Source organism: Telopea speciosissima, chromosome 5, assembly GCF_018873765.1.
Source record: "Telopea speciosissima isolate NSW1024214 ecotype Mountain lineage chromosome 5, Tspe_v1, whole genome shotgun sequence".
NCBI classification, from domain to species: domain Eukaryota; kingdom Viridiplantae; phylum Streptophyta; class Magnoliopsida; order Proteales; family Proteaceae; genus Telopea; species Telopea speciosissima.
The window spans coordinates 5,620,285-5,644,499 of NC_057920.1; the positions used below are offsets into that span (position 1 = coordinate 5,620,285).

Below are 24,215 nucleotides of genomic sequence, written 5' to 3' on the forward strand. Positions count from 1 at the left end.
GCGTCCGACTTTGTATGCGCCACACCTACGTGGCAAAGGGCACTGTACCTTTATTACAGTCTACTCGATTTCGCTGTTAACGGTCGCTCTGGAATTTTCGGATCCAGGTTTGCGAAGTGGAAGCTGAATCTCACGGAAATGGTGAAAGCTGTGCTCGGAGAAGAAACCCAACTCAAGTTAGCGGAGGATCGTCTCTTCGAATCTGGAGTGCCTGCTCAGGTATTCTCTCTCTCTCTCTCTCTCTCTCTCTCTCTCTCTCTCTCTCACACTCCAGAGTATGGCTGATACCCTTATTTACTGGGGTTGCTTAAATGCGTTATCATTTTCTTAGGTGGGTCTCGTTATAGGAAAGCTTAATTGTGGTTTAGACCGAGGATTTGTATTCGATTTGGTTCCTACGCCAACCAACGATGCCGGTGAACAGGCTTGTCGGCTCTCTGAGGCTGGCAGAGATGACAAGAAGGGTTCAAAGAAGAAATCTCAGGCGGAATCTTCACCTTTGGTGATCGACGTGGATTGGGTTGCTGAACACGCGCGTCAGGTACAACTTGAAAATCCTTAAGTATCATACTTTGTCTTGTTCTGTCTTTTGAAGTCTTTGTTTCTTATTTTTCTTTGGGTGGGGGGAGAGGGCAAGCGGGTTACAATTTTTGCCGTTTTTGTTGTTGGGTTTTGAATATGGGGTGCAATGTTGAAAATAGTTTGTTTTTATGGATTCTTGTGTAGAGACATGCTATAATCACCCGTTTTTTGTTTTTTATTTTTTTATTTTTTGCTTGGGTGTGTGTGTGGGTTGGGGGGGGGGTGTTGTTCGTAACCAGTGAGAAATTGAGAACCTTGAAACTGCTTGTTGACAACTACAACAACAACAACAACAAAGTCAGCCTTATCCCAACTTAATGGGGTCGGCTACATGGATCCAAAGAAAACGAAGTAGTAAAGAACTGAGGTCTAAACACAGAGAAAGGGGAATGAAGAGATGGGGAGACGAGATGAGAAGTGAAAAACTGGTAAATGGGGAAAGGAGATGAGAAGTGAAAAATTGGAAAATGACAAATGACAAATGAAAAATGAAAAACAAAAGGAAGGATAAAAGAAGAAAGAAGAAAGTAAAGAGGAAAGAGGCTCAGCCGAGTAGGTCAGGAGAATCTCAGTTAAATGGGGTTTGCTACATGGATCCTTGCCATCCAATAGGCTCTATCCGAGGTCATACTTGGTACAAGACCTAGACTATGCATGTTCTTCCTCACAACTTCTCCTATGTTCATTTTAGGCCTACCCCTAGCTCTTTTAGCCCCTTCAATCGGGATCATATCACTCCTCCTTATTGGGGTGTCTTTGCCTCCTCGGACCTCTGTTGGACATGACCATACCACCTCAAACGACTCTCTCGGAGCTTGTCATTGATCGGGGCAATTCCCAAGTGAGCTCTAGTACACTTATTCCTTACTTTTCCTAGGTTTTCCACACATCCATCTTAATATCCTCATCTCTGCGATACAAAGCTTCTCAATATGACACTTCTTAACTACCCAACATTCTGCCCCATACATCATAGCCAGTCATACAACAGTTCTATAAAACTTTCCTTTAAGCTTTAAAGGAATAGGTCGGTCACATAGCACTCCAGATGCATCTCTCCACTTCATCCATCCCATTTTAATTCTCTGTGAAACATCATCTTCTATGTCACCTTCTTTATTTATGATTGACTCCAATTACCTAAAATAGTCACTTTGTGGTATCTCTCTTTCCCTAATTCGTACCATGTCAGTATCCATCATAGTTTGACCAAAATTACACATCATATACTTCGTCTTCGATCTACTAATCTTAAAACCTCTTGTTTCCAAGGTTGATTTCCATAGCTCTAATTTGGTGTTGATCCTTGCTTTTGTCTCATCTACCAAAATGATGCCATCGGCGAAGGGCATACACCACGAGATCTTGTCTTGGATGCTCTTAGTTAGGTCGTCCATGATAAGCGCAAATAGATAAGGGCTTAAGGCTAATCCCTGATGTAACCCAATCGTAATTGGGAAATCCTTGCCCGGACCTCCTGCAGATCTCATACCAGTCACCACTCCCTCATACATATCTTTAATTACATTCACATATTTACTTGACACCCCTCTCTTTACTAGAACATAAAAGGTCGTACCTAGTGCATAAGGCTCCCGCGTTTAGCAAGGTCTGGGGAAGGTCAAATGTACGCAGCCTTACCCTTGTTTCCAGGAATTGAACCCGTGACCAAGCGTTCAGCAAGTGAGCACTTGACCAACGCGCCAAGCACGACCCATCTCTTCATTAGAACATGACGGATTAAATCTCTAGGGACTTGGTCATAGGCTTTTTCCAGGTCAATAAAGACTATATGGAGATCCTTCTTACTCTCTCTATATCTTTCCATGGTCCTCCTCAATAAGTAGATAACTTTTGTCATGGAACTACTTGGCATAAAGCCAAATTGGTTCACCTAGATATGAATCTCTCTTCTCAAATGGGCTTCAATAACCTTCTCCCAAAGTTTCATAGTATTACTCATTAGTTTTATGCTTCTATAGTTATTGCAACTTTGGGTATCACCTTTGTTTTTGTAGATTGGGACTACAATGCTTCTCCTCCATCATCTGGCATCTTCCTTGTGTTCATAATCTTGTTAAACAGATTAGTTAACCAACAAACCCCACAGCCTCCTAGAGTTTTCCACACTTCTATTGGAATCTCATCTGGCCTGGTGTCTTGCCTGCCTTCATCTTTCTTGAGGCTTCTTTAACTTCCGCCTCATTATCCTTTCGTACATATCTAATTGCTTGTTGGCAACTAGTTTCTATTAAATGGCTAAAATTTCCATAGTTTTTCTCTGTACGTTTGTGCTCCATCTGATCAGAATTCAGAAGTGAACTAAAATAAAATTCATATCGGTAAAACAAAAACAAAATAGCCAAATTTAAAGCAAATTCAACAAGTTATACATTAAAAAAAAAAGTAATTCTCCATGCATTTGATGTGATGCAAATTGTGGTTGCCATCATATTCTCATTTTTTTAGGGGTGCTCTTGTTGTGAAACATTTACTTGAAATGATGAAATCACTATTTTTCATTTTCAGCTGAAATGCCACCGAAAATCCTTAACCTGCTACTTTATTTATACTGTGGGACCCATCCCACATCTCTTTGCCATTTAAATTAATCTTGCTTCCAACAAAACACCCCATTAACAAGTTTCCTTTATATTTCATTTCATTTGAATTCACTTCATCTCTTGACGTACTTTTCACTTATTATATGTACACAAACACACACTTTCACTTGCATTTTTCATAAACATAACCGCTTGGAGATTCAAGGATTTTTGGCTTAAAATTTACCTTGATTCTTGTTTACTTTAACCACTGGTTGTTTTGTTGGATTCTAATTCAGTTATCATAAAATTCAACTGAAGGAAATTTGTATTTGTCAATATCATCTCATTGAGGAAGTTTGGTTTTAAGATATTTATCTGAGAATGAAGTGTAGTTAAGACTCGTCAGATTTATCCCCCCCCCCCCCCCCCCCCCCAATCAAAAAAGAAAAAGAAGAAAAAAATGTTTAGACTCATCACATGTTTCTTTTGAGCTATTTTATTCCTAATAGAATAGTTACATGGTGGATAAGGTTATGATTTGTGAGTGTCATGCTTCCAGGTATCCAAAATGCTATTGGGTGGCATGAATGTGGTTGGATTATATGCCTGGGCTTCTGAGAACTCATTCAAGGCGTCTAACCTTGTACTTTATCAGGTATATAATAAAGTTGGGCCATAAAATTAGCTATGTAGTTCGTGGTATCTTTATTAATTTTGTTCAAATTAACATTGTTTCACTAAGAATATTGAAGTGGCCCAAACATAGATGTGACTAAATAGTTCGGATGCTCATTACAGGTTTGTTTGACTCATTCAAGTTGCATTGAGTCCAAATTACATTTTTCTCAATTATTCTAGATTGTTAGTTTCCATGGAAGCTAATAACACACCTGTTATATAACTTTGTTTCCTTTGCCTTCTTCGAAAAGTCATGAGAGGAATAATTTTCATGGAGGGGTATATAAGAAATTACAGAAGCTCACAGAAGAGAGTTCAAAAGATACTAAAGAATAAAGATCTCTCTATCTGCTATCATACAACTTTGTTAAATCATCCTTGACCTATATATTGAAGAAGTTCTCAGTGATTAAAATATATTGTGAAAAACCCTGGACATGGTGGGGTGAATTCTTTTACCTTTATTCCCAAGAATGGTAAAACCCTCAGAACATGGATGCCACATTGACAGAGATGTTAAAAGACCTCAGAACATGGTTGCCACATTTACGGAGGGAGGGCCTTTGTCTCTGGTTGTGTAACATAGTCAATTGATGAATTGACATTATTTCCCCTTGATTGGCATTTTATGGCTTTCATCTTCAGTTCTTCACAAGTTCAGTTTGTTATGTAGTGAAGAACTGAGCAAAAATTTCTGATTAGCAATAATAAGTTTATCTAATTCATCATTAAAGTTCACAAATAATAAGTTTATTTAATTCCATTATTAAATATCATGATTTTCTTCTTCATTATTGTTTGAGCTATTCTATCTTTGATTTTGGATCTACTTGATACAATTAGTAACCATGAGGATTTTCTGATTCTTGACCTGGAGGTTTCACGTTTATTATGTGAAAGGATCGTGACAAAAACATTTATTAAGTATATGAATTTTGCAGACTGTCAAGGCAGTTGCTGATGCAGCACCTTTCTATGACAGTGATTTGGATGAAAGGCTACTCGTTCATATTTCTTATAGTCCAAGGAGGTATTTGCCTATAACTCAAATATATATATATATATATATATATATATATATATATATATATATATATATATATATATAATGGCTGCTGGTGACAATCAAATTAGAATATTCTATTGATCAAAATACTGAATAGTTAGTTGAATAGGTGGAACTGCAGAAATTGCATTCTGGGTTCAAATATTTCATCAAGCAGTCTACGGCCTTGTGATTTCAAAATGGGAAGGGTATTAGCTTCCCTTCTGGCATTTAGATGCACGTACAACTTTGGCATAAGGTAACACTCTGATGTACTGTTCTCTTCTTCTTCTAATTGTAATCCTATTATTGAGTGGGGAACTTGGTATCAAAGAAAAAGAAAGTAAGGAACTCCATTCTCTATTCTTATTTGATTTTTGAAATATCTGTTTATATTAGATGTTGAGCAGAGTAGGTTGATACTAGGTTGGATCCCAGGGGGAACTGAATCAAACCTGAGAAAATTATTGCTGAGAGGCCAATGTAACCTGCTAGGGTGCTATATATATGCTAAAAGAGACAAAAGCGTTAGAGGATTAAGGTAATTAAGGTGTGTGGTGTTTAGTAAAACCTAGCACAAGCATAGACTTTTCATGCTGCTTTTTTTCTGCAGAATATTGATCAATGACTTTGCTGTATCTAGCTTTCTGCTAGATCCTAGCCCCTGCCATGTTTAACTTGGCTTTTACTCGGCCTTTGTATCAGCAGCAGCTCGAATGAAATAAAAGAAAACCAAGTTAACTTAAAGGTGTGTGGTGTTTAGTAAAACCTAGCACAAGCATTGACTTTTCATGCTGCTTTTTTTCTGCAGAATATTGATCAATGACTTGACTGTATCTAGCTTTCTGCTAGGTCCTAGCCCTGCCTTGTTTAACTTGGCTTTCTGCATTGTGTATGCACATACATATGTGTTTACACAATGCAGGGCTAGGATCTACCATCCTATTATGAACTTCTGTTTATTTACAATTCTGCCATTGGTTATTTAAACTTCCACATAATTACGGATTTTGCCACCAATCCTTTTATTTGAGCCTTCTATTATTTGGGTGGGCCCATAAGCGATCTGAGCTGGGTTTTTCGAACCCTGGATCTGCATTAGTACCACGCCCTGGTCGGCCCAGCCACTGCCTGGGCTTGCCTTTTCGCTATGCCAATTATGTTAATATCATATACTTGTCCCCATTCAAGTTCTGTATTATTGAGAAAAGCTGATGCTTACACCAAATATCTCGATCCTCTGCAGATAAATACATTTATTGATAAAATAAAACCTGACTAATCTGTTTCTTGATTAATTAAAGGAGAAATTACCTTCATTGTCTTATACGTATGTGCATACACACATGAATACATGTTTGCCCAAAATCTTTTCTAGAAACAAATGTGTTAGGAAAGGCTTCCAAGATTATAAGGAAAGAGGAACCGGTTATTCCAGATGAGTAGGGAAATATAAGGAAACAAAGGATGAACCGAGTTACACTGGCGAATGGAACTTCCATCTTAGTTAAACTTGGCTTCTATTACTTAATCTTGCAGCAATTACATTTCATACCATATGTTATGGATGCTTTGCATTTATCTTTAAGGTGAAACAACAAACTCTTTGTTTCTGCAAGCTTGTTAAATCTATGTTCTGAGGGGGTTGGTAAATTCTTTACATATATGTGAACTTGGACAGGAAACCTCATGTTGTGTGTGCAGTATGTAAACCATTTAAATGACAAGCCTGACATCAAACAGTATGAGATTGTTCTAATGCAATGGTTTCTAATAGGGCTCTCAATAACTTACGTGTAAAATAAGTATCTAATTACTGATTCCCGAAGATTGTTCTTAAGCAATTGGCTCTAAAATCTGTAAGTCTTTCACTATGCTTCTGCCAATAATAACAAATATTTTTCTAAAATGCATCTTAATATCTCATCGTGCAGTAAAACTACTGGCTCAAATCAATTTTATTGCTTAGGTTGACATTGTTGCATTTGTAGAATGTTTGGCATTAAAAAAAAAACGCAGGTGAAAAAGAAAAGATTCAATTTGTGAATATTGAGCATCACACCAGACTAGTCAGTTGGACAGGGGTGAATCAGATGTATACCATGATGTTCTGGTTCTATAGGATATATTGCATCTTTAAGGACTGGACATAGATGAGATCCAGTAAAAACCAAAAGAAATGACAGGTTTTCATGAAACCACTGAAAAGTTGCTGTTTGAAAGGCTTGTTTTTTGCTGTCATCCCGTCTTTTGTTTTATGGAGCCAAACCATCAAACCAGGACAAAGTGCCATTGGCCTTTGCCAGCTCTATGATTGGCCCTGCCCTACTCAAAATAATTCTGGATATTTTTTACATTCCTAAAGCAAGTTCTGGAAGAGTTAGCTGGATTGTTTCATGGTTGCATCTCATAATTTTTCCCAGACTGCCCATTTTTCGTGAGGATGTATCAAGTACCAGCACATTGAGAGATGTTCTCTACAATGGACTTCTAACTCATGCCCAAGAGCTGAAAGGTGCAAAGGCTGTAATTGATGGAACATTGGTAAAATCTCTCTGAGTATTTATTCTTGCAAATTTGGTCTGTTCATAATTTTTGGTTATCTATCGCATTACACCTATTAATTCAGTTAATGTTTTTTTTTTGTTTGGGGGTGGGAGATGGAATTTCTGTAACAATGTGATCATATAAAACAATGAATACTTGAATTCCAGCTAATGGTTTCCTCTTGATGATTGTTACAAATGTGGTCCGATGCAGTGGAATGACCACATTTGCAATTTAGTTCGAGAGGACACTTCTCATAGATTTTTACAAATTTGGTTTGTCACACTATACTTGTTTTTTAAACCCCCTTCCTCCCAAAAAAAATTTGTTTTTATCTGAGTAACCATTTTTTTTATAATCGAAAGAAGTACAACAAGCCTTCAAGGAGGCAAAGCTACATAGGATTGACATAGCTCAAGGAGCTAACCCGAAACAAGAATAGTACAGAGAAATCTTTTTAAATCCATAAAAGCTACATCCCAGAAACGTAGCTCATTTCAAAAACAGATCCTAGGATGGACTACCCCTTGTTTTCTAAAAATATCTACCACAATATTGGCACGCACTTGGTTTCCACCTGAAATGATTGATTCATCCAAGGACGAGATGTTGAATGCTTCTAATAATGTGGGAATGTCTCCATGTGATGCCAGATAAATCACAGATGTGGGCTTATTTTAGAGGAAATAGGCCTTGGGTGGTTGGGTTATATACATGTTAAGCCTTTAGTCCAATGGGTTTTCTTTATAACATGCACCTTAATGGGCCCTAAATTATGTTAGGAGGTAGGAATACGGGATTTACTTTAATAGTTTAGTTTGAGTGTTTTATTTCATTAAGTAATTGTTATTTCCTTGGTTCGTTATGGATAGGATAGAGTCTTGCCTGAATAGAACTTATATTGTGTGTGTGTGTGTGTGTAAGAGCCAGAGAGCTACATTTGATTTTGTTATTAAATAAAATTGGCATTTGCTGTCTCTGTGTTGTGTGGGATTCAGAATAATTTGTTGTGAGCATAGTTCAAAATCTCGTTTCGTTTCGGTCGGAATTTCGAATATTTCGAGTATTTCGGTTGAGTCGAAACGAAATGCAACATCGAATTGAAAAAATGTAATATTTTGAAATTTTCGGTCATCTCGTTTCAGAAATTTCGGAAATCTCGGTTATTTTGGTCATTTCGGTCATTTTACACCCACAGATGGCCAAGCAAAACTCATAGAAAAAATTCATATTTCGGCAAAATTTTGGTCAGACCGAAACACCGAAACGAAATGAGATTTTAAACCTTGGTTGTGAGATGCAACAACCCTTAGTGGGATGCTAAGGATGGTTGATGAGATGGCAACCTATCCAAGTGGGATTCGTGGTTCATATCTTTCTTCTATTCCGCCATTCTTCTAGTCTATCTATTGTTGATAAGGATGGTTGATGAGATGTCAACCTATGTCCACCAAGTGGGATTCTTGGTTCATATTTGTTGTAATATGGGTACAAGGGCAGAATTGGCCATTAGGGTTTATTAGTGTTGCCCTAGGAGCATTATTGTACTTGTACCTCACAACATTCTATTATAAATAAAGCTGGGCTGGTGTCTCACAAACATAAGCTCAATTCCCTAAAACCATCATGTATTAGAGCAAGGATCACACACCAAACCCTAAAACCACCACCGCCGCCGCCGCCACTCTCTCTCGGTTTTTTCACTGCCAACCACCACCGCCCTCCCTTTCTCGGTTTACACCGCCAGCCACTGCCACCCTCCCTTTCTCGGTTTTACCGCCAGGACCCACCGCCACCCCTCTCAACGACTCTCTCGCCTCTCCTTTTTCTTCTCTTCACCCTTGGTGGTGAGTTTTTTTTCCCCCACCAAGGGTCTATTACCCCGATATGACCTAAATCTCTCATATATTTGAAAATTTTGGCTATTTTCTCTATGCGGTAAGATTTTTTTTTGGGTGACCATATTTGATCAGCAACAATATCCGACAGGGCTGGTTTGCCAGTTCTAAGGAAATAGAATTTTAAATTTGCTTTTCTTATGTTTGTATGGGTCGGGTCCAGAGTTGAGGTGAGGGTGATTGCTCCTATGGGTTGGGGTAAGGTGGTACGTCCCCCCCTTGTATTTGTTATTCATTGATTGGATTTTAATAATATTCTAGGGGCTGGCCCGGGTCCCATGTAATATTCCGACATGTCAATCGCATCCACTGGACAGGAAGGGATCATTCAGCATGACTTTCCTTCGTTCCCTATTCGCTCCACCAAATTAGATTGGAGCAACTACTTGATGTGGTCTCGTTCGTGTTTTCTTGCTATTGGTTACCGTGGCTTCTCTGGCTACCTTACAGGGGAATCTGTCAAGCTTTCTGTTGCTGGTCCAAAAAAAAAAGAAAAGAAAAAGGGATACAGACAACTGTCTTGTCATGTCATATCTCAGCAATTCTATGGATCCTTTCCTCTCCTCATAGTCATTTGCGTATTGAGGCCTTTACTGGTGCAGATTGAGCCGGTTGCCTAGATGATAGAAGGTCTACCTTATGGTACTGCACTTTTGTTGGTGGCAACCTTGTTTACTTGGCGTAGCAAGAAACAAGCTATAGTTGCTCGGTCCCGTGCAGATGCTGAATTTCGGGCTATGGCCCATGGCATATGTGAACTTCTTTGGCTCCAAGGTCTTCTTTAGGATCTATGTGTCCCAGTTGAGCTGCCTATGTGTCTATAATAAGAATAGATGTCCATTATAACTAAAACTCTATCATAACTAGTTAGAATTGGTGTCCCATTCAATTAAAAATCTATCCAAAGTAGGAATAAAAGTTTTATTCAGGCAAGACCCTGTCCTATCCTGAACTACCAAGGAAATAACAATTACTTAATGAAATAAAACACTCAAACTAAACTAATAAAGTAAATCCCTGTATTCCTACCTCCTACCATAATTTAGAGCCCATTAAGGTGCATGTTACAAAGAAAACCCATTGGACTAAAGGCCCAACATGTATATAACCTATCCCAAGGTTTAATCCCACTAGAATAAGCCCACACCTGTGATTTATCTGCATCACCATGGCTTGCAAAGAAATTTTCTCAACCGTCCTATAACATATGCCGAATCCCTTTCAATAATAACATTCTCAAAACCTTTTGGAGCATCTCTAGCTATTACACTAGTATACTATAGTATGGAAAATTATTACTTATGTTTTAGAGAATGACTACACGAGACCCAAATGTCCTTTGTACTATTCCTGTTTGCCAATCCAAGGCTCCATTTAAATTGTTGAAGTTAAGCACTTCTTGGACACTATTGATGGTTGATCCTTTAACTTGTCACCACTTTAAAGCCGACCATATCACATGTCAAATTCTCATATTTGGCTCTAAAAATTAAGCTAGCATCATCAGTGAATAGCCAGTCTGAAGTGAATGGGCCACATTTTTATTCTCTCATAATACTTCATAGACATGATTGCCTTCATTTATATATATTGTTGCTTTGTATTTGGAGGTTATCCTGTCTTCTATATATTTTTAGGTGGCTGAAGATGAGATGAGCACTTCAGATGGTATACATGAAATTGAACTGCTTTTACCTTTCATGAAGAGTGCACCTGCTGAAGGTATGTTGACACTTTTGTACTAAGCCGTATCAATCTGGCTTACATTTTGTCAGTTCTGAAACTTAAACTCACACATGGGATGCTAATACTTTAAAATTTATGTTAAGGTTGTCGCCAAAAGGAGGTTGTGGGTGTTCTTGTCTTGACTGGATCCATATGTTCTTTTGCATACTTGAGCCCAAAGGAACCTGTTTCACAAGCTGTTGATGATATAAAGGTATTTAAATAGCTGCCATGTTGGTTGCTACTTTTCATTTTAAGTTGAACGACTGATACATAATATTGAATTATTGATCAAGCCTCAGTAAGAATGATACACATCAATCTGATATTTGTGGAAGCATGCTTGTTGAAATTCTTTCTATACTTGGCAGGTTTTTGTTTTAGATTTAAGCTTTTGATGAACACCATGTCAACTGCTTCATTAAAATTGATACAATGTTCTTATAATAGACTAGTGGAGTTCTTGATTGTTTAAAACTTAAAAGTACTATGTTGAACTATAGTGTGGTGATCTTTTATCAGAGAAGCCTTTCAGATATTTTTGGGACATCACATAAATTCGATGGAAATGTGATACAATAGGGTGGACAAAACATCTAGCCATATACAGAGAAAGGAATAAGAAAATTAACCCAAATTTCCCTGCATATTGCAATATGAGGGAACAACTGGAAAGGATAATTCCAGTTATGATGATGTATGGATCCTAGCTCATGAGCTGAAGAAATGTGATGTACAGTTCTGGTATGACCTCACTTGGAACTTGAGGTCAAGTTTTTTTCCAGGTGGGAGGACAGTGCAAGCAAAAGAAAGCCCAATTAAGTCTCAAAACATTTTTGTGCATGCCCAATCTGTTGTGAACTTTCAGCATGAACCAGGCCCATTTCTGAAGGCCCAAGTCTACCATGACCCATTTTGCAGGCTCAGAGAAGCTAGCTTAGGACCACTCCATTTCTCTTGGCCTGATACAGAAGGCTTGCTTGGTGTTTTTCTGTTTATCATTTTTGTGTCAGTCAAATGTCTTTAGAGTTGAGAATTTAGTGTATGTTAGTTGAGTCACTATTGATGGTGATCAATAGTCTGGTGAAGTCTCAAGTGTTAGTGTTTGGTGGGTATTTACATTTGATTGTTATATTGGATCATATAATGTTGCTCAGTTTCCCTTGCATGGGAAACAATAAAGTCATTTGACTTTTTTTTATTTTGGGGGGGGGGGGGGGGAGGAGGGGATGTGTGGGGTTGGGTTAAAGGCTTTTTTCATTATTATTCTTTTTCTGTAGAATTCGTAGTATTTCTTTGGGTTTTAGTAAGCTTCCTCCTTTTCTGTCGACTGAATCCAGCACCAACTGGTTGAGTCCTAGTTACTATCAAGTTGTAGGTGCTGATCTGTTTCACTTCCCTACCTGTCATCTTGAATCCCAGCATTTTAAACCCTAATGTCCAATAAAACACAACCTAATTGCTTGTTGTATCAGTCCAGCAAAAAAATCCTTGATTTCACCATTCAGCCAGCTACAAAGCTCTTGCTTTTCACTCCTAAACCTATCTACGCTGTCCATAACAAAAACATACCCTCGATTCCCTCTGCATCCCAACTTTCTCCACTGAAAGTGGTGTTTCTTTTGCTGGAATTTCAGACTAGTGCCCAAGTAACCCTGAAATTTTCAAGTATGTAAAGTAGATGGCCAATAAATGACGACTTTGACTCCATAAATACCAAGATAATAGTCCCATACTTGCACTAAAAGATAATGGTTCCTCTTCTTCATACCCATGTTTCTTTCTGACATGGACATTAAACACAGATCCTAATGGCAGTATCAATCTTTGAGCAAGTCTCTCCATCTTCGAGAATTCATAAGTCTCTCTCTTCTTTTCTGTGGTGAGAAATTTTGTTTTCCTATGAAGTCCAGTTTACATTTGAATATTTGATCTTTAATACCATGTTGAACTCTCATGAGTAGTATACTTCTTTTTTTTTCTTTCTGTGCACTGCACATACTTCAATTCTTGAAGCCCTTTTTTTAATTCTTAAAACAACATATATCCTTTTATAGGTTAATTTCTTTTTGTATTCAGACCATCCTTGTTGCTTATTCTTGATGTTCTGAAAGATTCTGATATGCTTTTAGGGGGATATCATTATGAGTATGCGAAACAGATTAGACATCATCTGTGATGAGGCAGAGGGAGACGTTAAAGATTCAACTGTTGATGGGCACCAAGAAGAAAGCAATGAGAAGTCAACTGAAAAATCCATCCTTCAACTTGTCTTGCATTTATCGAGGTTGGTTAACTATAATAATGAACCATGCTCTTATGCTTTAATTGAGAATGCATTAAAGTTCACAAAAGCCTGATGATCCTTGTCAACTTGTGTCTCCTCAAGTCTATTTTTTATGTTCGATAACAAAGGGTGCACCCAGTGCACGAGGCTCCCGCCACTGCGGGGTCTGGTGAGGGTCATAATGTACGGAGCCCTATCCCCACTTTGCAGAGAGGCTGTTTCCCTACTCCAACCCACGACCACTAGGTCGCAATGGAGTAACCGTACCGTTGTGCCGGGGTCTTTTTTGTATGTTCTATAACAAACTGCTCAAAACAAACTTCATGTCATATGGAAATTTTCTATTGCACTTCTGCTCTCCAAAATAATTTTTTTCACAGGCTTGAATAGTGTTTTCTTTGCAATATTGCTATTATATTCCGAGATAACTTATGCTGTTTCCGTGACTTGAAAAATGCGCCTTCATTACTGGATCTGCGATTTATAGCAGTTATAATGATGTGCATACAGTAATACCAGCACTGTAACTGCTGCTGTTTTTTTTTTTCTTTTCAGAATCGAATCTTGTCAGGCTAAGTGCTGTATTCCCTTGCAGTCACTATGCCTATCTGGAGTCGCATCTTTTTGCATAACTAGGCTAATTTTTAGATTCTGTTTTATGTTTTTTCAAGTCTACTACATTTTCGTCTGCTTCTGAATCGTGATGCGACTCGTATCTATTTTTGTTCTGGATCCTTAAATACAATTCACAAGTTTTATACTAACTGGATTTGTTGCTGCATACTTTTGGAAGCAGGAAACCTTGTAGTCTTTTATTTTCCCGAAGGGTTTTCATCCCTTGGTTAGCGGGTGCCTTTATTTGTGACTATCTACAACCATCAGAGACAGTTGAGGTTAGTTGTAACTTCTATTACTTGGATGAGTGAATCACCTTTATATTTAAGTTGATTTGCCAAAACAGTTGATGAGTTGAAAAGCTTTAGTGCATTCAAGTTATTGTGGTTGTCAGGCGTATGATTTGCTTGCTGTTGTGCATGTGGAATTTCTCTTCTAAAGAAAGAAACAATCGTGCTACCTGTTGGTTGTGTTGTTGACAATTAAAACTCAACTGATTTATGAGGGAGAGTTTTTTTTTTTAAATTTATAATCTTATTCCCTAACATTTAATGCTGGCAGAGAGACTGTTTTTTGCTCCTTCAATTGAATCTAATTGAAGAAAATTAATGTAAAATAAGAAAAAAAACCACTTGAAATGATGGTTGCAAACAATGTTAGTTGGGGCTAAAAACTTGGAGACTTGCCAACAAACTAAAAATCCTTCACCTATCTCACCAAAATGAAAAAAAGAAACATTGAAAAGGGCATGTAAACCTCTGTTTTACCAAATTATCTGCACGAGTCAATTGCTCCCTCTACTGGAATGAGAGATTTTTTGTTGGAAGGCAAAAGACAAGGCTTTTATAATGTCAGGAGCAAGCCCCCCAAAGCTGCCCACTACTCCTATAAAGCCTCCCACTACAGGAATTTATATTTGCCTTGATCATTGTGGAACACTTTCTTCTTGAAGGTACTCTTTTTAAGAGCTTTTTTTTCTTTCTTTCCTTCTTTCTTCTTCTCTCTCTCTTTTTGGGTTCTATGCAAACTGATACTACACTACATGCAACCCCAGTGGGGTGGTATTACAAGAGCCCCTAGGATTTTTTTTTTTTGGGGGGGTGGGGTGGGGAAGGCACAGTTTTGTTCGAAGTGAAGCCAGGTAGGTTACTCAAATGGCAAGGACTTACCAGCCAAGCTTAGCTGGCAGCTTCACTCTGCTTAAGAACTACTGTTGGAATATGGGTATATCGTGTGACATGGGTCGATCCATAATATAAGATCGACCCATGGGGTGTTACTTCTATTTTAGTTATTTCCCATTCCTAGTTCCATTCTAACTCTATTTAATTAGTTGGAGTTAGAGTTATAGAGTTAGAGTCATATTTGTAATAGGAGTCCTATTTGTAATAGGTTCCAGCTTTACTATTATAAATACATATCGTGGAGGGCTATCATAGTAAGCCATTCACTTATTTCTACATAGTATCAGAGCCTAAATTCGATATCTGAGAAATAATTCTGACCTCCTCCATCGTCTCCCTCCACAATTGATCTCTCCTAGATCAACTAATCCATAGTCCTAAAACCCTAAACCAACCGAGACCCTTCTTCTCTCTTCTCTTCTCTAGTTTCCTTTGTTTCACAGGGGCGGTACTTGGAGGTGATCAAACTATGATCTAGTGCCTGCCCTAGAGCCTACCTCCTTTCTTTTATCCTTTTTTTTAATGATCTCCATGCACAGCGAGATCCCTGTTTGAAGTTTAGAAGACCTGCAGATCTGTTTTTCGAAGCACTGCAGAATTCCTCTCTAGAGCTGCAACTTCTTCTTGTTCGAAGATCTGCAGACTCCTTTTTTGTTTGAAGACCTGCAGTTTTTTTTGTTGAAGAGATTTCTTATTGAAGACCTGCAGTTTTTTTGTTGAAGACCTGCAGCAGTTTTTTTTGTGAAGACCTGCAGTATTTTTTTCTCGCAGAAGTGCAGTTGTTTTATACTTGAAGACCTGCAGATTTATTTTTGTAACTCTGCAGTTTATCCTTGTTCGAAACAAATCTACAGTTGTTTATTTACACAACCTGCAGATTTTTATTTTTGAAGGCCTACTATTTTTTACCTACTGCAGAATTTTCTGCAACTTTCTGAATCTCTCGGTTGTTGAAGATCTCACAGTATGCCTGACTCAGATGCATCTACCACCACCACTGGCCAATCCTCTACACAGGGAAACCATCATGACTATCCCTCTTTTCCTATCAGCCCGATAAAGCTCGATGGCACTAATTACTTACTTTGGTCTACACAAATGTTTCTTTCCATTGATTCAAGGGGCTATAAGGGATATATATATGGTACCACTGTCAAACCCAGTGAAGCTGGTCCATTACAAGACAAGTGGAGTTCCAGCAACTCTCTTGTTATGGCTTTTCTTCTTAGTGCAATGACTCCATCCATTGCCCGTGGCTATACACTACTTGATTCAGCCGCAAAAATTTGGAAAGCTGCTAAAGGTACCTATTCCCAGGTAGGGAATGATGCACAAGTTTATGATATTCAACGAAAGATCCATGCAACCAAACAGGGTGAACTTACTTTATCTGAATACTACTGTGAACTCCGTAGCCTGTGGCAAGAGCTTGACTATTATGATAACTTTCAGCTTGATTGTCCTTCTGATATTACCAAATTTCAGCTTAGGGAGGATAAATTCAGAGTATACACTTTTTTGACTGGCCTTAATGTGGAATATGATTAGCTTCGGTCTCAAGTTCTTAGTCGTTCACCTTTTCCCACTTTGGAGCAAGCCTACTCTATGATACAATTGGAAGATACTCGTCGTTCCACCATGTTACCACCTACACAGCCAGAGAGATTTGCTTTACTGTCTTCTAAGGGTAACTCTTTTAGTACACGTTCCTCGTCTGAGAAGGAACCTCTTAAATGTACTCATTGTGGAAAGGAACAACATACTGTGGATTTTTGCTGGAAGTTGCATGGTCGGCCATCTGACTCTTCTGATGGTGGTGGTCGTGGTCACGGTAGAGGCCGTGGTCGTGGTGGCACACAGGCCCATCTTTCTGAAGCTACTGAAACAGCCCCTACTACCACACTTTCTGCAGAGGAACTTGCAGTCTTTCATCGTATGATGACTAACTTCACCACTTTATCTGCACCTGCCTCTACCTCGACTGTGGTTCCTTCTTCTGAATCGAACCTTGTTCTCTCCAAACCAGGTATTTCTTTTGCTGGTCATTGTGCTTCGGCATTATCTCATCCTTGGATAATCGATTCCGGAGCCACTGACCACATGACTGGTCAGTCCAATTTATTTTTCCGTTATTCTCCTTGTTCAGGCAAAGATAAAATTAAAATAGCCGATGGTTCTCTTTCCTCTGTCTCCAGGAAGGGAGCCATCCATTGTTCTCCTTCTTTATCTTTGTCCTCTGTTTTACATGTTCCTAAGTTAACTTCTAATTTGCTTTCTATTAGTAGTTTAACATCTGATCTTAATTGCAAAGCTATTTTTTATCCTTCACATTGTGTCTTTCAGGACTTGGGGACAGGGGGAACGATTGGAACTGGTAAAATGCGTGGTGGTCTTTACTTGCTTGACGATGATCTTATCTATAATACCGTCAATAAATCTAGACAGGCTCTTACTGCTACTTCCGCTGAACATCATTTATCTGAATTGCACCGATGGCATTGTCAACTGGGACATCCACCTTTAGGGACTTTAGCTAAAATTTTTCCTGCTTTATTTCAGCAGTGTAACCCTCACTCTTTATTATGTGAGGCTTGTGTTTTTGCAAAACAAACTCGTTCTATTTATTCTAGTTCAAATAAAAGATGTTCTAAGCCTTTTTCTATGATTCATTCTGATGTCTGGGGTCCCTCACGTACCTCTTCTATTTCTAGTTTTAAGTGGTTTGTCACCTTTATTGATTGTCACACACGCACCACTTGGGTTTATTTGATGCGACACAAGAGTGAAGTTTTTTCATGTTTTAAAGTCTTTTATAGCATGGTTCAAACTCACTTTCAAGCTACCATTCAAACTCTCAGAAGTGACAATGGTCGTGAATATTTAGATGGAGCCTTTCAATTATTTCTAGCTACTCAGGGTATTATTCATCAAACCAGTTGCGTTGATACTCCACCCCAAAATGGAGTGGCTGAACGCAAAAATAGACATCTTCTTGATGTAGCTCGCTCTATTATGTTTGAAATGCATGTTCCTTCTCATTTTTGGGGAGAGGCTGTTTTGACAGCTGCCTATCTTATCAATAGGATGCCCTCTCGGGTACTTGACTATAAGTCCCCTCTTGATCTTTTGAAGGGGTCTTCCACCTATATTATTCCTCCAAAAATTTGCGGATGTGTTTGTTTTGTTCGCAACCACTATGCCCATGGTAAACTTGATCCCCGCGGGCTCCGCTGTATTTTCATTGGCTATTCTCCCACCCAGAAAGGGTATAAATGTTATCATCCTACATCTTGTCGTGTTTTTGTTTCCACGGATGTGGTTTTTCATGAGGCGGTGGCTTTCTTTCCATCTTCGACACCTCTTCAGGGGGAGTCCATTCCTACTTTAGAAGAAGTGTCAATTCCTATTCCTCCTCTACATGAACCTATTGATGACTATCATGTACCTTTAGATGATGATGTTCAGGGGGAGCAACAGGTACAGCCAGCAAAAGACTTTAGACAACAGTATTATCGAAAGAACAAAGAAGGGCAACAACAGCCCACCACTACAGCATTACCATACCAAGAGTTATCCTCTGAACCAGGACCGAATGACACCTCCTCTGGTAATAATTCTAATCCCTTAGATGCTGCTCTTTCTCCTATTCCTTCTGATCCATCACTTGATCTACCCATTGCTCTTAGAAAGGGAAAAAGGTCTTGTACGCAACATCCAATTTCACAGGCTGTTTCGTATGAATCTTTATCCCCATCATTTCATGCTTTTGTTTCCTCTTTATCTTCTGTTTCCATACCACAGACTTGGCAGGAGGCATTTGCAGATACTAGGTGGAAGGATGCCATGTTCGAAGAAATGCAAGCTCTAAAGAAGAGTGGTACATGGGACCTTGTCACACTTCCACCACAAAAGAAGACTGTTGGCTGCAAATGGATCTTTGTAATTAAACAAAAAGCTAATGGAACTGTTGATCGTTTTAAAGCAAGGCTGGTTGCTCACGGATTTACTCAGACATATGGGATAGACTATTTGGAGACTTTTGCACCTGTTGCCCAAATGAATACTATCAGGGTAATACTCTCTTGTGCTGTGAACTTAGGATGGAGTCTACAACAACTTGATGTTAAAAATGCTTTCCTCCATGGTGAATTAGAGGAAGAGGTATATATGGATATTCCTCCTGGTTTTTCATCTGCTTCAACTCAAGGCAAGGTTTGTAAACTTAAGCGTGCTTTGTATGGTCTGAAACAATCACCACGTGCATGGTTTGGTCGCTTTCAGACGGCAATGTTGACATTTGGTTATAAACAGAGCAACGCAGATCATACCTTATTTATCAAGACATCGGGCAGCATTATTACTCTCCTCATAGTATATGTTGATGATATCATTGTAACTGGAAATAACTCTGCTGAAATTTCCAAGTTGAAGAATTATTTGGCCAAGGAATTTGAGATTAAGGATCTAGGCATACTTCGCTATTTTCTAGGGATTGAAGTGGCCCATTTTTCTCAAGAGCTATTCTTATCTCAACGCAAGTATACTCTAGATCTTCTTTCTGAAACTGGCATGTTAGGCTGTGCTCCTGTGGATACTCCCATTGAGGCAAATGTTCGTTTCCGAGACACTGATGGTGAACCAGTGGACAAAGGGAGATATCAGAGGCTGGTTGGGCGACTAATTTATTTATCTCACACTAGGCCTGACATTGCCTATGCTGTGAGTCTTATCAATCAATTCATGCATGATCCTTGGTCTAATCATCTGGAAGCGGTATTCAGGATTTTGAGATACTTGAAGTCAGCTCCTGGAAAAGGAGTGTTATTCTCTTGTCATGAGCATTTACAGATTGAAGCCTACACTGACTCAGATTGGGTTGGTTCCCATGATCGAAAATCCACCTCAGGTTACTGTACATTTGTGGGTGGAAATTGTGTTACATGGCGCAGCAAGAAGCAAACAGTGGTGGCCCGTTCCAATGCAGAGACTGAATTTAGAGCTATGGCTCTTGGTCTTTGTGAACTATTGTGGCTCAAAACCTTGTTACAAGATTTGAGCATTCCTATTACTTTGCCTATGCGACTCTACTGCGACAGTAAATCAGCAATAAGCATTGCCCCATAATCCAGTGCAGCATGATAGGACGAAACATATTGAAATTGATCGTCATTTTATCAAGGAGAATCTGGATAATGGGACAGTTTGTGTTCCTTATGTTCAATCTGGAGAACAGCTGGTTGATGTGTTCACCAAAGGTTTAAGTGGAAAAGTTTTTCAACCTCTAGTGTGCAAGTTGGGCATGACTGATATCTACACACCAACTTGAGGGGGAGTGTTGGAATATGGGTATATCGTGTGACATGGGTCGATCCATAATATAAGATCGACCCATGGGGTGTTACTTCTATTTTAGTTATTTCCCATTCCTAGTTCCATTCTAACTCTATTTAATTAGTTGGAGTTAGAGTTATAGAATTAGAGTCATATTTGTAATAGGAGTCCTATTTGTAATAGGTTCCAGCTTTACTATTATAAATACATATCGTGGAGGGCTATCATAGTAAGCCATTCACTTATTTCTACAACTACCATAGTGAAATTTTGGTTCATTTATAACTTATATGTTGCTTTGGGGCCAACACCAAAGATTGCTGCATTGGAGGGGTCCCTTTTCTTTCTTAAATATTTCTTCCCTTGCTTCTCTCTTTAGTGTTTTAGTTTTGCAGTACAGGTAAATAGTTACCCGTGTAGTGGAATTTGTGTGTTACTTTTTCTGTATTTAAATTAAAATTTTTTTTTTCTATCATGTGCAATGGTTGAAACTGAAACAAATCTCAGCCTAATTTCGCCTAGTATTTACAAAATATATCAACCACAATGCACCAAAGAAACTAAAATAACTAGGCGACAGCAAAATTTTTGAGGTCTGGCAAGGGGCGGAAGTCGGTCAAGGATTGAGATGACCATTCTTCACAAACTCTGCAAAAAGTAGGATTAGAAAGCTTGGTGTTCCGTCTCCCTCACCTTTCTCATAATACAAGACTGATTCCTGAAAACCTTTTATCTCCAACGTTCTCATAATACAAAGCTGATTCCTGTAAATGAAATTAAACATAAATATATGATGAAAATACTGAAACTGTCCGAAGGTGCTGCAATACCTGGGGACTACCAATTAAGGTTATTGACAGAACATATTCTACGATCATGCATCTTGTCCTATGTCCTTAGTCATATGCTCTACCTCCTCTGTCAGGACAGTTCTTATCATCATGTCAAAATCTGCTATCTTGGCTTAGGAAGAAAAAATTATCTTTAGTTAGACTTTGGTGGAGAAGAAATTTGGAATAGCAGTCTTCAATATGGATGGCAATTAAAGTCAATCTGCTTATGAAAATCCATACTTCAGTTCCTTTGATTTAGTATGGAAACCAACCATTTCATCGACTGTCTGTGATATCTCTGATATACTCTCAATAGCTACTGAGTTATCTAATTAAGAACCTACAATTGGGAAAATAGAGTATTTATTGTGCATTTGGAGTTGTATTCCTTAAGCGTTGCTCCTGTTTATTATGACACTTTTCTCGTAATTTTCGTAATGTCTCAAGGTTGCATGATTGCTGCTTTCTTCCTGCAATAATTTTCACAATTTCTTTCTGAAATTTTTTCTGGCTTGGTTAAATTGTACTTGGAGCAAGAATGGCAAACAGTGTTGTATCAGATATAGATTTTTCTTTTGGTAGGTCTTCGAGTTACACAATTGTCAAAAGAAATAGAATGCTGGTAATAGAAACTGGAAATATTTGAGTGATAGAAAAAAGCCAATGAATTTCGACTGCATGCCATATATGGTTCAAAGAACACTTTATCCCCCCCCCCCCCCCCTCATTAAATCTCTAATATATTCATCTCTTCTCTACCATGTCTGTAGTCTAGCTTTTGAAGTAAAGAGAAGGTAAACCACAAAGAGCTTCATGTTGATCATTCTGACTCGAGCTTCTCATGCTTACTAGGTTCTGAAAGATCACTGCAAGGAATTGATGTCCAGGGAAGATCTAATAGAGGCCTCAACAATTTTGGAACTAGAAACAGAAGCCATCTCATTGACAACAAAATCTTTCTGGGATGTAGTAGCTCCCAGTCCTTTAGCATATGGATCTGATTGCCAGTTAAAAGGAAAGGATGAAATACATTCAGCAGGAAAAGAAAGTGGCAGAAAGTCTACTGCATCACTTGATTTCAACATTGTAACTGCCATTGCATTTGCCCTAGTATCAATCCTAGTTGGTTTGGTATTTTTCATTCTCAAAACTTAGCTTGTAAACAGCAGCTTCATCTATAGTCATTAAGTAAATGCAAGATATTCATCGAGAAAGGATATAGCAGAAGCTCCATTAAATCATGTCATTTCAACTCTTGACCGCCATTGCATTGCCTTACTAATCTCAGTTTGTGTTGATGTTTCTTGTCCTCAAAGCACGGCTTTCCAACTGAAGCTTCATCTCTAATTGTGGAACTATTGAGACAGGCTTTGCAGGTCCAGTAACAATAACATTATTCATAAACTGTTGCTCAGTAATAATAAAATTTTAGATTACCATTGTGAGTCTTCATTCTACAATAACCATTGACATTTGAGGACTACAGTGATTTCATTTGCAAACAAGAATACTGAAATTCATAGCCTCTAGGCAGGATTCTTGTTCCATGCTCATTCATAGTACTCAAAGAACTGCAAAAGTTTGCATTGGTTAACCAAGATGTTGGATTCTTTTCCATGTTCATTTCTTTAAAGCTTAAAGGAAAATTTTATAGGACAGCGGTCCGACCTGCTATGATGTATGTATGGGGCGGAATGTTTGACAATTTAGAAGTGTCATATAGCTTCTTTGCAGAGATGAGGATGTTAAGATGGATGCGTGGCAAAACTAAGAAGGATAAAGTGAGGAATGAACGTATTAGAGTTAATGGAAAATGTCCTGATCAGAGACAAGATTCGAGAATGTTGTCTGAGGTGATTTAGCCATGTGCAACAGAGGCCTGGGAACGTTCCACTAAGGATGAGTGATCTGATTCCGATTGAAGGAGCTAAAAGAAATAGGGGCAGGCTTAAAATGACCATATGTGAGGTTGTGAAGAACGACATGCATAGTTTGGGTATTGTGCCAAGTATGACATCGGATAGAGCCTATTAACTATTGGAGGTAAGGATCCATATTGTTGACACCATGTAGTTGAGATTTTCCTGATTTTATGGGCTATCATTTTTCCTATCAATTTCATGTTTCATTTTTCTTATCTCATTTCTTCATTTTTATTCTCCATTTGTCTTACTTCACTTTCACTTTGTGAGGATCTCCACTTTTCCTACTTTGTTTTGAAAGGATCCACGTGGCCAACCTCATTTAGTTAGGATAAGGCTGAATTGTTGTTGTATAAACAACCATGGGTCAGATCCACTTGCTTTTTATTTTGTTGATTTTTATAGTAGAATTGATTTGATTGGAATAATAAATGTGAAGTATAATTAAAATAAAATAAAATAAGGGTAAAGGTAAGCACACTAGCGCAACATTATGTCTATGTCCTCTAAAATAGGGGTTTTTGGTCATTTCAACCCTCTCTTGTTTCCATCCAAGGGTCATGCACTCATGCGCAACCATGCAAACTTGTACACAAACAAACAAAAGGGAACATGTCATTAATTATGACGATAGATTTGTTGGTGATTCCTTCATTGTTGGTAAAGAAAAACTTTCACCTTTGAGAATCACAATCACGAGAATGTTTGGACTGGATCCAAACCAAGCAAGCAATGCCTTACCGCCAATATTCATGTTAAATCAATATAAGATAATGGAAGATTCCAGCCATGAAATGGGCCCTGTATCAATCTCAAGTTGGATGGATCCCATGCCTACAATATATTCAAGGTGATCATCCCACCGTACAGCTGTCGTACCCATTGTAGTATTATCACCCTTACAACAGGACGGTTTGGTATAGCCACGGTTTGTTTTATACTAAATGAAGCGGGAACCTTCATACCTACTTCCCAACCAAGAATGCTATCATCTTTGGTGAATTATTAATATTAGAAGTCAC

The 24,215-nt window shown here is 38.4% G+C and overlaps 1 protein-coding gene across 3 annotated transcripts; it reads left to right on the forward strand.

Moving 5' to 3' along the window:
* Positions 1-53: 53 nt before the first annotated feature.
* On the forward strand, positions 54-23,977 carry LOC122661224 (protein odr-4 homolog). 3 transcript variants are annotated; one of them, XM_043856562.1, is made up of 12 exons: positions 56-219; positions 332-541; positions 3,688-3,783; positions 4,748-4,836; positions 4,982-5,110; positions 7,275-7,395; positions 10,934-11,018; positions 11,126-11,235; positions 13,154-13,308; positions 14,105-14,201; positions 22,124-22,459; positions 23,964-23,977. In XM_043856562.1, the coding sequence occupies exons 1-11, from the start codon at positions 139-141 to the stop codon at positions 22,424-22,426; spliced, it is 1,476 nt and encodes a 491-aa protein (XP_043712497.1). In that variant the 5' UTR covers positions 56-138; the 3' UTR covers positions 22,427-22,459; positions 23,964-23,977. The 3 variants fall into 3 exon arrangements, with proteins under 3 accessions (XP_043712498.1, XP_043712497.1, XP_043712496.1); XM_043856561.1 differs by lacking the exon at positions 23,964-23,977 and having other exon boundaries at positions 22,124-22,472; XM_043856563.1 differs by lacking the exons at positions 13,154-13,308; positions 14,105-14,201; positions 23,964-23,977 and having other exon boundaries at positions 54-219; positions 22,124-22,472.
* The last annotated feature ends 238 nt before the right edge of the window (positions 23,978-24,215 follow it).

What these genes read in the sequence shown, in the direction of transcription:
- LOC122661224 (XM_043856562.1), top strand. Translation starts at nt 139, where the DNA reads ATGGTGAAAGCTGTGCTCGGAGAAGAAACCCAACTCAAGTTAGCGGAG. An exon ending in CTAACCTTGTACTTTATCAG is followed by an intron (nt 3,784 to 4,747) that starts GTATATAATAAA and finishes TGAATTTTGCAG; the next exon opens with ACTGTCAAGGCAGTTGCTGA. An exon ending in ATTTCTTATAGTCCAAGGAG is followed by an intron (nt 4,837 to 4,981) that starts GTATTTGCCTAT and finishes TTAGTTGAATAG; the next exon opens with GTGGAACTGCAGAAATTGCA.